Consider the following 16408-nt stretch of genomic DNA (forward strand, 5'->3'; position numbering starts at 1 on the left):
GTAAGAGGGTTAACTGGTTAGCCTTTAATCAAGGAGACGTGACAATTTCCTTATCGCACAAAGAGGTCAAGAGTTACAGTGATTTATTCAGTCAAACTCTGCCAAAACAAATCATGGCACACAGGTTTGGTCCTACTAACCCAAGTCTCGCATTACCAGACCTTCCTCCACAGCACTGAGGAATGGGGCCTAGCTAGTAGGCCTACACACAGCATTCTGGGATGGGAGAAAATCAGCTTGGGTTTATTGGTATTTCTTTAAACCAATCACAATCGTCCTGAGCGCACTCAGCACTGCACGGAGCCGCGGCAAAACAGTGTCGGGAAGGAACGCGTACGTTTAAAAGTTGTTTTAGTTGTGCAACAGAAAACTCAGATAGTCTATTAGTTGTCTGGATTTACCCTGTAGAGATCAGAGGAGCAGTTAACCATAATCCTCATAAATCCAGAGTTTAAAATTCCAACACAAAGAAAGAGGACGGAAACGGACATCGGCAAAAAGACATGCAACAGGCGGAATTTCCTGGGGCACCGGAGCAATCCCGGAAGTGGAATGTCATGGATATAGACTATGTTAACCCATGCTCTTAGATCTGCTCACAGGAATGAAGCAACTTTATTACCAACTCAGTTATTTTGTTTGTCTGTATGAAACTAAATTAGTTCATAACCTAAAGAGAAACAGCGCACACAGTCTAAACACAGTTTCATCACTTTATTACAGTAAATGAGTCCATATCATACATACACAGAACAGAGACGGACAGGTTTGTGTTTCTTTCTCTCTCCTTCTCAGTCTATCACTCCAACACATCGGTCCACCAGGGCAGGATGACACCAAAGTGAACAGCACTGGAGTAAAAATAGCTAATAAAAGTGACGCATTAACTTATACATAGAAGCAGTATTCTCCCTCAGTTACACAAGGGAGGTAATGTCAACAAACAACTGAGCTTTTAGAGAATTTTAAAACACAAACAAAAAGTACAATTTCTGAGATTCGGTTTACTTGAAACTGTCAGTCAACATTTTTGCATGTTGCCTCTCAACTAACACGTGCACAGACAGCTGGCTCTGTATGCAGTCACAACACAATGTCTATTTCTGCCATCTTGTGATCATTAGCAGCAATTCTGAATGCCATAGGGCACATTATACAAAATGCCCGTGTTAAGTACAAGCTGGACATCCTACTGTGGCATTTCTAGTCCCACTAAACACTTTTGCGATCAAGTCAGACATGATGAGACCGCAACTTTCTTTGAAACTCCCAGTCACCTGTAGCTGAAACATTTTTTCTCAATACTGCACAGTAATCATATTGCAATCTGTCACAACACACAAAGTTCTGTTCCAACATGAGGAAAAAACAACAATGTGGCAGAAAAAGAAAACAAGTACAGCAATTTTACGCATCAATGTATGTTGTGGCTTGTAGAAGAGCTGCGTGAAATCTGATGAAATTGCTAAGTTGGGGTTGAAGCCATGGTCAGAAAATGAACTAGCCCTCTGCAGCTCGCTCATCAACTCTGCTTGAGGCCATTTCTTTTCTTTTTTTATAGTGGCTGTTTGGGATGTTTTTGAGCTTTAAGAGAATTATTTTAATGCAAGACTTTTGTCAGTTTAATTTTTTTTTTAGGAATGTTCACATTGCTCTGACTGTCTGCCTCCTGCTTACTGGGGAGCGACAGTAGGAGGTATTTCAATAGTACAATAAAGGGGTAGGATGTTACTAAGACCAAAAGATAAAAAGGAAATGATTCTTGTAATACATTTCACTCTAATTGACATGTGGAGAACTTGTCTAACAATGATTGTACTGCTCCCTCTTGTGGAGAATCGGCAGCCTGTAACATGTGATCTGGGGTCAGTATGTTGCATTTATTAGACTGTATAGACCACAGCAGTAGATTTAAATGAGCAGGTTGGAGAGAGCACGGTCATATATCCTTGGCCAGATTTAAAACCAAGATGCTGCTAAGTTCTTTAGATTTTGATGAGTTCACATAATGTTTGTGCTGAACAGAAACAAAGCATTTTGAAACAGAACCCTTGAACCCGCTAATGGATACTTTACAATTTCCTCTGGACTACAAGAAAGAGAGAGAGAAAGATCATCAACAAATATGAGGGGTAGGCTGATTTTTTTTCTTCCTTTGCAGTATTTACATTTTGAATTGTGAAAAAAAAAAAAGAAACTTATTTACAACAATGCACAAACTAAGACTGCTTCATTGACAGGATGATGGGAGAAATACGATATAAACAACTCTGTAATAAAAGTAAAAAGAGGAAAATAAAAATCAGTGATATTTACATGTGCGGTAAGAGAAGGAGGGGGTGGGCATGTTTGATTTCTCTCGGTTGAGTCACACCTTTTCATTGCCACAGTCAAGTCTGACAGCTCTGAGTGTAACGCGCCCTGCAGAGTATATCAAACATGCTGGTTGGACACTCTATAGCAAAGAAATCAGAGTGAGCCTGGCAGTTACCCACAGGACTGTGAGGTTAGGCTGGGAAAAATGAAAAAAGCTCTCCACTCTCCTCAAGTAAAATCAATGTGAATGTGCCAAATGTGTTGGAATTCAAAAAAGCATTGAGCTCTTTTTAAAAGAAGGTTCAAAAGAATCAGGACTGCAGTTTAAAAACAGCAGTTGGAGGCATGGAACAATAGTATCAAATATACTATACTACAAATTTCCTGCAAAGGCTGCAGGCTGGACTATGGACATGCACGCACGCACACATAAGCGCACGCACCTGCGAGTAGACCAACAGTGACCCATGACCCTGACCTACATGTAAACATGACCTCAAAAAGCTCACTTTTCTCACTCTTATGGGGTAAAATTTAAATTGGTCTTCACAAAGACAGAAGTACAAGGAGCACACAAACACACAGTCACCGAAAAGAAACTCCCCCTTCTTGAAATTCACATTCAACTACTATTCACATTACGCCTTCCATTCATCTTTGAATCTTTGTTAATTCTGTTTTTTCTATAAAGACCTTTTTACTCATTTTCCACTGATGAAGCAGTTTGCTAAGGAAGTTTTGACACTATTTTAAAGCCCTCTTCGGCTAAAATGAACTGACATCCAACTCTCATCACAAAAACAAATAAATAAATGTACAAGTGAGTACCCCCCCCATTGAGTTTAATAAAACAAAAAATCCTTTTCTGGCATTCTGTGGTTTCTCTGCTGCGTTTCATCAACAGAAGGATCAACAATCTCTCAGCTCTTGGGAGTACAAAAGCATTTTTTCTACACTAACATCAGGGCACAAATGATCGTTCAGCTAAAGGGGAATTCCACCAAAAGTTACTTTTAGATAGCATTTGTGTTTAATCTCCCAATATATTTTAAGGGACCTTACAGTTTTTTTGTTTTTTTTAGAGAGACGCCTTTATAATATTGTAAAATTAAACTGAATTTAAGACTAGCAATGCCAGCCTCTTGTTTTCTGTATGAATAGACAATCATCAGACAGTATGGGGTATTGTAAAGGGGAGCCATTAGGTAACTATATTTACCACACCTAAATACTTTTCAAAGCTTTTAAAATGTATAGTTTATCTTAAAACAAATTCTGGATTTTTTAAAAGCAGCAACAGTTGCACTAGTTCAAAACATTTTCAAACTTTTTTAAAAGCTTGATGTGAAAAACAAAAGTTGTTTTTTGTTTAAAGGCATACTATGCAGGAATTGTTGCTTAATGTTTAAAAACAACATTCAAAGCTGCCCCCTCGTACCCCCCAGCTAAGAGACACCAGGAGCGCATTCCCCCTGGACGTGGTTGCTAAACACCACCTGCAGCATCACATACGCCCGCTTAGCCCACAGTCTAGTTTTGGAATGAGCTACACACCCACTGCCCAAAGGCTGACGCTCTGATAATGCCCCAAACAAAGCAAAATAAGGATTCAGACACTGCCACACATTCTAGTGGGTCATAAGTGATGACTAACAGGGATTACTTTTGTATGAGTTGATACACTGTTTCTTTTAGGAAAATCCTGCATAGTATAATTTCCAGCCAATATTAGTGGAACACACCTTTAAAGACATTCTGAACACAGCCGTTTCCTCCACAGTAAACTCCACTCACTGACACCTTCTAGCACAAGTGAAACCAGTGATAGCTTCCAGGTTTCTTTCTTTTTTAGAAGGTTAAAAAGGGCATACATTTGGTTATTTTCTTCAGCAAGTGCACAAAAACAAAACAAAAAAACTTTCTTTAAGATGCATTGATGTCGGCATACACAATCTCTAGTTTATTAGACGAGCTTTAATATCCGTTTTCTATTGCTGGAATGATCAATGGCGTCCAAGTCACTGCTGGTTGTTATGCAATCATCCAGTGGATAACTAGTTGGTAGGACAGCGAACTAGCAGCGCACTGAGCAGCCTCCAGTAAAGTAACCCTATTTTCACTACTATGGTTTTAATTTGTTTGTTCAATTTCAAAATGCTCATTTTCTAGATCTGCTTTTTGCTGAGCAGCACAATCACACTCTTTTTACAATTGACATTTACAGGTCATGCCTAGTTATTGAACTAAAGAACAGAAGATGGAGTTGAGGAATATACCTCTGGATGATCGACTTTCCAACAAATGTACACCTCTGCCATCCTGGATGTGGAAATGAGTTTTGTTGGTTTCTCAGAGGAACATTTCCCTCTTTAAGCAGAAGGACTCTCTAAAACAGGAACCAAAAACATGGATACCAGATGCGGCGACTGGTGGAGTCAGTCTGCAGATAGTAATGCAGCCATTGAACATGATTCTCGTCAGGGGCAATACACCTCCAACCATACACTGACAATTGCTACCCTGGTACTGATGAGGTTTTCTACTCTACCTGCCATTTAAGCAGCAAAATTAACAAGATGTTGAGGTTAAATTTAAAACGTAAACATCAGGCTGGATTGGTAAATATAAAGTGGCTGGAGGATTTAGGAATGTATCATTCCCTGCATCCGCTCTCCCGCCCTGAGTTGAATAAAACATCCTTTACCCTGATGACCTACTTGGGGCCAGTTCTGATCTTAGTTAGGCAGTGTACAGTTCAGATGCAAAAAACATTAAAAAAATAATCTGATGTGGAAAAAAGGAAAACTCTAGAGACAAAATGTTTGCTTTCAATTAATCAAATAAATAAACAAAGAAGGAAGAAAAAAATGTTGATTTAAAAAAAAGAAAGTTATATTACAGAGGACCAGCCCCGACTATTGAACCTTTATAGACCACCCAATCAGCAGCGAGACAACTCTGTGTGTGTGTGTGTGTGTGTGTGTGTGTTTAACAATCACCTGCCGTAGTTTCACCCCTGGCAGCTACAGAACTAATGTTTGTTCAATGCAGTTACTGTACAAAAACAGATCATCTAAGAGGAGAGCAAGCAGCACGGAGGAAAGCAGTAGTGTGTGTGTGTGTGTGTGTGTGTGTGTGTGTGTGTGTGTGTGTGTATGAGAGATAAGGGTCAGGCTTGTAGGCAGATGAGGAACCGCTTTAGATGCTGTTAAGAGATCCTGGTACTGAACTGTGTTGAGATGAATCTGAACTGGTACCATCTGAAGGACAAAAGAGATAACAAAAGACAGTGGTGAATTAACAGTCCAGTACACAATGGTCGTATTAGGTTCAGTATTATTACATTATAATATTAATATAAGACAATATCGTTATCTGGAAATACGTGTTAAAAAGTGGGGGTCATTGTATGTTTAAGGACTACACAATAACATATTCCCAACAACAATAGATGTACGATGGTTCTGACTCATAGCTGTAACTGAAAACCTACTTCTCCTCCCTTTCTGCTATCTGCGTGTTAGTTTTCAGAATCCCCGTCGCTACATGAAACCAAAGATGCTCTAAAATAACTTTCTGAACGGTCCCTGGTGAAACTTCCAAGCTGCAATAAGGCAGCCAAGATCTTTTGGTGAATGGTTGTAAAGATTTACCAAAAATGATCAACTTCAGTGAAATCGGTTTAATAACATTCAAAAGCCACAAACAGCTTTTAAATCATCTGTGGCTTTTCGAGCCCTGTAAGCTCCTCCAGAGTTTAAGTATAGGCGGGCTTCACCTCCAGTGCACGGATGATTACTTTGTGTTTGTCTTTTTTTTTTCTTCCTCTCAGTAAAACTTATATCACATAGTCGATGTACACCTTACAAATTGAATGCGTTTTCTTTTGCAGCGATTTAGCCATTTTAATGCCAGGGCTCGCTACATTCAAATGTTCCACTGAAACAAGTTGCCACGCACGTCCGACACTATTTTGCAAGATGATTGCGATGATTGTAATTGGTGATGATTGGTATAAAAAAAATAAACCCAGAGCGTTTTTTCTTAGTGCGGAATAAGGATGTGTACAGCCAGACCGTTCTCCAGTGTGGAGATATGTCTGGCTATTAGGGATGCCCCGAATCCAGATTTTTGGGGTCCGGCCAAATACCAAATTCACTGGTTAAGATTCTGCCGAATCCGAAACCTACTCCCATCCTCAGTCCATTAACACCGTAAACAACATGCTGTGACTGTCCTTCTTTTGTCGTACCTAAAGTTGTTGCATGTTGGCGGCTGTCTGTAGATTCCTACATGCACAACTCCTATTCTTTTGGATGTTTCATATGCAAATGTATTAACAGTGGCAATGTCGTGTATTGTTTAGCGTCCTTGCCGCCACGAGACATATTGGCATTGTAAATACAACGCATAGCTCGACTTCTTTTGACTGAAAATACTGCGGTCCACATACGCTAACACCTTCCCGTTATCGACGGCGGCGTCATTAGGTCGGCCAGCATAGCGCGCCTAGTGCAAGCGTTGGGTTTGGTGGAAAAGAATTCTAAGGTCAGACAGAAACCAAACGCTGTCAAAAAGCCAAATATCCGGCCGGATCCGAATCCTGGAATCGGTGCTTCCCTGCTGGCTATGGGAGACTACCAATATAAGAACAATCTCATCTTTCAACTGTTACGCATCTTCCCAGAAAACAGAGGGTTCGAAAACGGTGGTTGATTATAATCAGGGTCTTTTTAATATTAAAAGACAATACAATACATATTCCCTACGTATTTTTATTCGTCAACGTGTGCATTCTGATATCGGTCATTTGTAAATAATGAACTAATATTTCACACCTAAATCAGTTTATGACAACTTCAACTTTTATACCAAATACCACCACCTTGTGTCCAAAAAGACTCATTACTCTGGTTTCAGCAAAACATACTCTGCTAACCAGACTGGACACATGAAAGATGTTTTAGTTACAGAACTGTTTTTTGAAAAAAAATCAATTTTATATAAATAATCAGCAGCATAACTTTTAATCACCAGTAAAAAAAGACCAGGATCTTTCACTCACTTGCCATTTAAAATAAAGAAAATTATGTTAAAACTAATTAATTCCACATTGTTCCACTTGTGAAGTCTGGATTTTTTTGTAATGCTATTCATTTCACAAAAAACATTTAGAAAATGTCTTTTAGTCACCACAAAACCCATGGTGATAATAACATCACAATAAAATTATAATAACATTAACATATAAGTTTCCCACCGTGGGCGGAAGCAGCTGTATGAGCGCGAGCGTGGGGAGGAATGAGGGTTGGGTTCAGCTGGGGCTGGATGGACAGCTCTGCAGAAAATAAAAGAAGAGTTTTTATTTAATGATGAGTCACATATCAAGAGGACAGCGTCACACAACAAAAGAATAGTGTATGCTGCATTAAATGCACCTCCTCTCCTGCCGTCGCAGCGTTGGCGCTAAACAAACCAAGATACAAACACTAGGGCTGCACGATATAGCACCGGATTGTATTTAACTTAAACTGATGCTGATGAATCCATCGAGCTTACCATATAACAGAATATAATATCATGTAATAACAGAATCTGACTTCTCCTGGATAATTAATTTTAAAAAAAAGTTCTTATTTGGACAAGACAGTGCAATTTGGTGTTGAAATTAAACCAAAACCTTTAAGTTCAGTGTATATACCTGTGGTGCTGAAGTTGAAGAGCATGGGCAGTTCTCGGCCGCTCGGCAGTCGTGTGTTCGGCTGGCGCAGCTCATCAAAAAAGGTGTGTGAACAGGCCTCTAGTGGGGAGAACCGTGAGGCCGGCGTGTACTCCAACAGCCGGGAGCAAAGAGCGATGGCCTCTGGAGGGGTGCGAGGTTTAAACACCTGAGGAAGAAGAACAGTTTAAGTCAAAACGTCTGTCAAAAACTGACAACCACACTAAAAAATGTCTAGCATCAATGTAAAACACTCTGCAGGTTATCTCAAATTATAAATAACAAAAAAGGCCAGTATCATTGATATAGAGCTCCCAAATAAAGTAAGATGGCAGATTTACCTTCACGCTAAATTGTACAACTGTTAGAAAACTGTAGAATATTTATTATCTATTGGAGGTTAGCATGAGTAATGACGCTGCAATGTTCCATTTACATTAAGTACTTTCTTTCAACGAGAACAGTTTGGTAAATCTAGAACCTCAAAAAGAAAGAAAACCCTCTATAGAAGCATTCAGCATCTAAAAAAGCAATTGCATGCAGTTTTTGAAGTAGAAAGCTATCCGCTTTATAGTAAATGTTAAAGGGCCACTTCTCTTGGTTTTAAGTTGTTTTTGTACTCTTAAGGTGTCACAGGGTTAATCGACTTTCAGAAGGTGGGCACTAAAGCACTTTAACTGGCCGATTTAAATAGACTGTGTGGGCAAAAACACATGCACATATTTTTTCTTCTTTTGTTATGAGTAACTGATGTAACGTTTGTCTCTTTTTGAAACAAATACATTTGTATGTATATAAAAACAGTTGCACAGTTCATCCAAACACAAAAAGTCTCATTAATGTCATAAGAATCAGATGTAAAATAATAGTAACAGACAACAACTTTCATAAATGTACCTCTCCATGCTAATGTTTCTTTCTCATTCATTCTACGTTCCGGACAGTGTAGGTCTGGCGAATATTGACTGCCCTGCAGGTTTTTGTCCTCAGGTATTGACTCACCTTGGTCCATGGATGAGCTTTGATCTGAGGAAACTTGAATTCTGTGTAGTTAGGGTTCATCTCTCGGATTTGTTCCCTTGTTGGGGTTCCTAGGACCTAAGAATAGATGAAGGAGTATGAGCAGTATTCTGTAGACACACAGGCCATGTGGGTGTGTGATTGACTGTAATTATTCTGGTCTTTCATGATACCAAAACATTTATACAAAATAATAGCACAAAAACACACCCAGAAGCACAAACCAGGTTTATACGTTACTGTGACAATCTCCATTGAAAACAGAAATTAAAGTGGCCCTCTGATCAGTTCAGCATCACACAGATACCTACTAAACTCTCACCTTGATAATCTCTACGAGCTGGTCCACCCCACTGTCACCGGGGAATATGGGTTGTCCAAGCAGCAGCTCAGCCAGGACACAGCCTGCAGACCAGATGTCAATGTTTGCCGTGTAGTCTGTAGCACCAAAAATGAGCTCAGGGGCACGGTAATACCGTGAGCAGATATACGACACGTTGGGTTCACCGCGGACCAGCTGCTTCGCGCTGGGGAAACACAGGAAATCAGATTAAACATTAAAGATGAGGTCCAAAGGGGATGAAAAGTGTGAGTAAAAGAGTAGTTTTGTGGAGTAAATGGCTATCAAGAGCTGTAGGGTTTGTTGGTGTTCATCTCCCAATAGACTGCAGAAGTTTTTAACCTACCCAGTGTTTAAAAGTCCACAGCGCAAAACAAACCTGGTCGGGATTAAGAATTAGGTCTGCCATATTGAATACAGCTGTTTAAAATAGTTAATTCGTGCCTGAACCTTTACACATTATTGGCAATGTCAAATACTAAATACCCAATTGGAGAATATATACAGATTGGTTTAATTCTGTTTTTCTCTGCACATACATGCTAAATCTCTTTAATTTTTTTTCTCTTGGCGCATCTCACCTGCCAAAGTCACACAACTTGAGGATGGCAGTTTCTGGGTCGACAAGCAGGTTTTGGGGCTTGATGTCTCTGTGACACACGCCCTGGGAATGGATATAAGCCAGACTGCGAAACAACTGGTACATGTACACCTGGGGAGATCACAGCATAAGAACACACTGTTATAAGGGAAACAAATAAAAAGATAAAATGCTTTGTAATACTCTGTCTTTTGATCTAAAGATGCCCTCTTATGGGATGTTAAAGAACAAAGAATTCCAACAACTTGCATAAACAGTACATTACTTAGACAACACAGAAATGTCTTGGTAGGAAAACAAAAAAGGAACCTACCTTCACATATATGATAGGAATGATGCTCTTGGCCTTGTTAAAATGCCTGGCAACCCTGTAGACCGTCTCAGGGACAAAGTCCAGCACCAGGTTGAGATACACTTCATCTTTCTGTACAGCACAGGACAAAAGGAGAGAGGGGGGGAGCGAGAGAGAGATCATTGTTTCAAATATATATGATTGAATATAATTAAATCATTTCACGGTGCAAAGCAATGTTGATATCATTTTTATAGCATGGTTTACTTGAACGTTAAACTCAGAAATGTGTCTATATTTGTCAGTCCAAGAAATGCATTGGTTCCTTTTTTTAGGGTTAGGGTATTTCGTTTTCACTGCTTATGACTAATTTTATATTTTACGTGAATGCATCATTTCTTGTATTTTAGTGTAATCTCCAAAAACTACAGTGCTTTGACATAAAAGTGCATGAATATGACCATGCAATACAAATTTGCTTCATGAACAAATGAGGAAAAAACAAAAACAAAACAAGAATAAAAGGAAAAAAAAGAAATCCCTGGAGAAGGCTGTCTGTGCAGCTACGTGTGGGTTGCTTCTCCTTATGTCTTTTAAATTTTTTATTATGAAATAGCCAGTAAAATAAAGAATTTTTAAAATAATTTTGAAGAAGAGTGCCTTGGATTTCCTTTTTTCTATACGTAACTCCCAAGAGCACCTTCAATCATCCGACTAAACTTCCTGAGCACCTTGGAGCTTTTCGTCTTGCCAAGAAGAAACGTGAGCTGTACCTTCTCTCCACTGGAGTAGAAGAAGTAACGTAGTCTGACAATGTTGCAGTGGTCCAGCTTCCTCATGATCTGTAGTTCCCGATTCTGCAAAGAGAAGAAAAATTGATGAGAGAAGGGGGAAAACCAAGATAACAAACCAAGCATGAGACAAACTTTAAATGACAGGGAAACTTTACATGTAAAGAATGAACACCAACACGTTCATATCAAGATCTACCTTAATGTTTTAAAAATTATTGTGTAACAAACAAAACAAAATAATAATAATAATGTGGGAGACAAGGTCTGACCCCAGAGCAGATGAAAGGAAACTGAGAACAAGAGAATATGTGAAGAAATTAATATATTACCTTGAACCTCTTATCCTGCAGAACCTTTTTAATGGCCACCATCTCTTGGCTGTCGATAAGACGAGCTTGATACACGACACCAAACGACCCATTGCCAATCACCTGCAAGGTTTTCACAAAGAAGGAAACTCATGGAGTGAAGTGCAAATACAGACATAATTTATAAGGCTGTTGTTTCTGACTGCTGAGAGAGATATACAGTATACACAGTGGTGCTCAAAAGTTTATGAACCCATGCTGAAGTTGACTAAAAAGAGGAATAAAAAATAATCTTTTTAGAAATTAATTTTAATACCTTCATTAGAAAAAATCCAACCTTTAAGGACACCTATTTTATTTGTGAACAAATAATTTATTGTGAGTAAATAAATGTTCTTTCTTAAAATAGAGTGGGCATAGGTATACACACACCTAAGTTAAATTCCCATTGAGGCAGGCAGATTTTTTTAAAAGGCCAGTTATTTCATGGATCCAGGATACAATGCATCCTAATAAAGTTCCCTTGGCCTTTGGAATTAAATTAGCCCCACATCATCACATACCCTTCATCATACCTAGAGATTGGCATTGTTATATTTCAGTTAGCCTAACAGCTGGTCTGATTTGCAATGAGAGATGATTTTTTGGAAAGTACCCCATGCCAATCTCTAGGTATTATGTAGTGTACAGTATGTAATGATGGGGCGCTATTTTGAGATGAAAATTGTGATACGTTTATGTAAAATATAATACTATAAAAGTGACATTAAGTATCTTAGAAGTGATTACAAAAAAAAACACCAGAAGGACCTGCAAAAGGTACAAACAAGTCTGAACCCCAATCTCATCGCATGTGGTTTTTATTAGCCTCGAAATGACACAATTATGTCATATTTTTAGATTTGAGTCAAGATAGCCAACTGAAAGTAGGCGATAAAGTTAGCACTGAAAGTCATAAAACTTAGCAACTGCCAAAGTGATTATGGAGCCACTAGTGTTGATCAAAACCTTATCAACTTTGGCAGATATATTGCGGTCATTTTGTGTAATGAGGTGATAAAGTTGTACTTCTGTCTACACATAAAGGACAGAGCTCCTTCTTCTGATGACACTGAGGTATTGTTTTACTCCCTGGCTCACCTTGATGTCAGTGTAAGAGACTTCTTGTGGGCGGTCCGGTCCCTGACCTGGTGTGGCAACGACTGTTGTCACCTTCCCGCTGTCTCCTAGGAAACAAACAAGAACAGGGTCAATATGAGGCCAGGGCATATAACAATATAATGTTATGATTCAGAACATGTTGCTGTACCTTCGAGCAGGTTATCTCATGGCTTTATTGTGCTGTGAAGTTATAAAAAGGATTAACGATGGCTGTGGTCCAACTGCCTCTTTTCTACACAAGGTAATGATATGAAACGGCTTCCGAACGTAGCCAAAACAACACTCCTGGCGTTCAACGGGGTACACCTGCTGCTGCCAGCCTGAACATCTGGGCCGACTCTCTGCTGGTCATCTGAATATTTAGGTTAATGAGAGCCAAGTGAATGGATGTCAACTTTATGATGCCTCCAAGGAAGTAGAAAGAAATGGAAGAGTTCATATTCAAGACACTGACTAATTAAACTGGGTATGAACCCAAAAATAGGCCAACCACTTTCTTTGTCCTGATAAACTGAGGTAAGATTTTTTGTTTTAAAAAAAAAAAAATCATAAGCAAACATATCAGGTGTAATACCTTGTAGCGTGTACCTTTGTAACATCTGTTTTTAATCTCAGATACAAAAAGGAAGAATCAAAGCTTTCAGCTTTTTGTTCTCGGTTGTTTTATCTTCATGTCTTCAAAATAGACTTAATTATCTCAAATGTGGTCAAAACTGTCTGTGGTCCAATACAATTCCCAGCAGTAGAGGATATACCAGCATCAAGTTCAAATGTAGTTTGACTTCAGCACCAGAGCTGAGTGTCAGTCAAAGCAGCCAACAGACACAAGGTCTCATCTGCTTTTTAGGCCCTCGTGTTCACCATACAGGTCAGCTCAAACTATAGTCTCATCAACACTCAGTGGAAACCCACATTTTTCAGTCTATAAGCCGCATTTTAGTTTATTTATTTAGGCAATACCTTCTTGGGCTAACTAAACACACGTTAAACTAAACAGAAAAAGATAGTACAGGGTGCCCAGGCAGACTGTGAACAGCAACGTCCCGGGTTTGAGTCCGGCCTTCATGTCCATGCTGCCCTTTCTGCTGGTTAAATACATGGAGGAAAAACTAAATGTAGACTATTGGTAGACTATGGCGGTGATCAGGCTGTAGCAAGTTCAGAAAGTCCCAAAGTCCAAAAGGTAAAATTCCAACAAGAAAAGGCAGAATTTTATGGAGAATGTTTGCAGCTTAAATTTTGTTGTTAACATGTAAAATAATCAAATAGTTAAAGTTGTAGTTAGAGGAGCAGATGCACTGACTGATCGTGACCGGCCGGTCAGTTTGACATGCAATTTTCACTGGCTAGTTATCCCTCGGACAACAAGTCTCTTTCCCCCCTTTCTCTCACTTTAACGCCGAGTGGAAAAGCATGTGAAGCGTGTGCCCATGCTATTCTCCGACATGCACTCTAATAATCACTGCTTAGAGATGGCCTTTTGCACAAATGCATTTCCTTTTTTCATACAGAAGTTAAGTTTGCTAAATATATATTACATTTTTTAGTTGGATATTGGATGTGAAAAGAAGGAAATGGTTCTTCCATACCATTGCACTTTAGATGTGTGTGAATTACCCACACCAGGAGTAACTTATATAGTTCCATTTTATAGAAATCGATTATCTGTTAAATAATGTTCTATGCAGAATGTTCTATTAAAGAAAAGATAGAAAATAAGTATTTGTGTGTGCTGTAAAGTGGTTAGAAAAAATGAAATCGGAATCAGCTGAAATCGGTATCGGCAAGTCAAACTCAATGAAAAAAAATGGAATTGGCCTAGAAAATTGTAATCAGTGTGTCTCTAGTTGTAGTCAAAGTGGCAGTTGAAGTACAGTTAAAATGGAAGTGCTAAAAAGAAGTCAGAGTAAACTGTATGAACAGTGGAAGTTGTGGTAAATCAGAGAAGCTTAAAAGGTATTTTTTGTTGCCGTTTGTTGCTGACTTGAGAGAAATGTCAGCTGAAGAGAAAGAGATGAAAAGAGTTGAAATGTCAGTTGACTTATAAGAGATGAAAGCACAGAAATTCTGGTTAATTCAACTCAACCTGCCACCTTGCACATCAACCAGTGCAATTAAATCGTGTCAACACAGTACAGTGGTATTAAAAGAATGTATTACTAGATGAGATTTCATTTTTTTTCTCCACCTTTTGTCATCTAGGTGTCATTGTGCTGTATCACTGTCACCCTGACCACGTCTACATGCTCAATGCTTTGTTTACCAAAGAAGACAATGCAGTCCTGCGGGCTATTTCACAAAAAACAAGATAAGGGATTAAGCCGGGATTTCCGAGTTATCCTGGCTCAATTTAGCCTTGACTCGGTTTCACAAAAGCAGAGGCACCTAATTTACCATGGAGATTTATTCTGTACCGCTAGTCTGCTCCTGACCAGGCTAACAGCCAGGATGTATTAATCCTGGAGCCTTTTCTGTTCACTCAGCAGTGGGTTCACCTTATTGTTATCAGCAAGCATTAAAATACAGGTGCAAGATGCTGTTCAGTTTACTACCGTTGTTATTTAAAGTTGTGACCATTACGTTTTATAATTATTCATGTGACAGTCATTGTTACGGTTATATAGCTGTATGAAGACTGCTGTTCATATTGTTATTAGAGGTTTGGTGAATACATTACTGAAGTTGTTGAGATAATTAGAAAAGGCTGAGGAAGTTGCCAAATGTGTTTTAAATGAAGTCTGTTACTAAGGGTGTGTTTCAATAGTGGACCAATGCACCTTAAATTATTTTAGTTGATTAATTTTTAGTGCTGTCAGTTAAACGTGTTATTAGCGGCGTTAACGCAAACCCATTTTAACAGCGGCAACTTTTTATCGCAAGATTAATCTTCTTTTTGGCCTAGAAAACTTTGTAATTTTTTATCACATGCTGTTGCAACAATTTGTAACGTTAGAAAAACTACAACACCACACCAGATCTAGCTAGACCGGAAACAAAACAACAAGCACGCCACACACACAGCTGGCCAAAGAGAAGTGACATTACCTTTATATATTATACGTTACGTTATATATATATATATATATATATATATATAGATGCCAATAAGATTGTGAATGAAGAGTTTACTTTTTTTGCCAAACGTTTCCACTGACAAGACTAAAGTGATCTGTGGGTTTTGATGCTGTGAACTGAGCTATAATCACAGCACAACCAGTCTGAAATACCACTGGATGGTCAAGCACAGAGCAGATGCGATTCCCCCCCTCGTCAAAGTATTTTTTTCACCCCGTTATTGATGGACAGTGTTACACTGTGTGAGAGATATTTGCTCCAAGTGAGAATGCTACGTGTGAAACTGAATACTACAGTAGGCTTTGTGACAATGTTGTTTTCAATAAAACAACATTTGACAAAGCAAGCCGATCCCCTTTTCCATGTTGATAAGAGCATTAAAATGAGAAAAAAAAAAATAATGGGACAAAAATAAATTAAGGGACATGTAGAATAGATAAAATGTGTGATTAATTGCAAGTTAATTATGACATTAATGCGATTAAACATTTTAATCGTTTGACAGCAATATTATTTTTCTTTGTATTCTTTAAACGACTACAATTTGGGAGGTTTGTACAATTTTAAGAACATAGGAACATAATCTTAATCGTACAATCCTCCCAAATTAGAGTCTTAGTTCACTGAGCCAATAACAATATAGTGTAGACTACTGAACATTCATGCAACAACCTAAATGGTTTTTGACCTTATATTTAGCTTGCGAGAAATCACATGTTTACAGTGTGCACGAAAATGATCACTTAATTATCTTTATAGTTTCTAGATTTTAGAGTCCAATT

General features: G+C 38.6%; 1 protein-coding gene across 1 annotated transcript in view; it reads right to left on the minus strand.

Moving 5' to 3' along the window:
• Positions 1 to 699: 699 nt before the first annotated feature.
• Positions 700 to 16408, minus strand: part of LOC116701884 (glycogen synthase kinase-3 beta) — a 19806-nt gene continuing 4097 nt past the window's right edge. The window contains exons 2-12 of the mRNA XM_032535922.1: positions 12531 to 12616; positions 11412 to 11513; positions 11062 to 11145; positions 10310 to 10420; positions 9977 to 10107; positions 9378 to 9582; positions 9038 to 9133; positions 8018 to 8204; positions 7577 to 7654; positions 2006 to 5576; positions 700 to 1973 (exon numbers count right to left, since the gene is read on the minus strand). Of these exons, the coding sequence (XP_032391813.1) occupies positions 5515 to 5576; positions 7577 to 7654; positions 8018 to 8204; positions 9038 to 9133; positions 9378 to 9582; positions 9977 to 10107; positions 10310 to 10420; positions 11062 to 11145; positions 11412 to 11513; positions 12531 to 12616 (1142 nt within the window). The 3' untranslated portion in view covers positions 700 to 1973; positions 2006 to 5514. The remainder of the gene's footprint in view (positions 1974 to 2005; positions 5577 to 7576; positions 7655 to 8017; positions 8205 to 9037; positions 9134 to 9377; positions 9583 to 9976; positions 10108 to 10309; positions 10421 to 11061; positions 11146 to 11411; positions 11514 to 12530; positions 12617 to 16408) is intronic.

This window comes from Etheostoma spectabile, chromosome 14 (genome assembly GCF_008692095.1).
Source record: "Etheostoma spectabile isolate EspeVRDwgs_2016 chromosome 14, UIUC_Espe_1.0, whole genome shotgun sequence".
NCBI classification, from domain to species: Eukaryota; Metazoa; Chordata; class Actinopteri; order Perciformes; family Percidae; genus Etheostoma; species Etheostoma spectabile.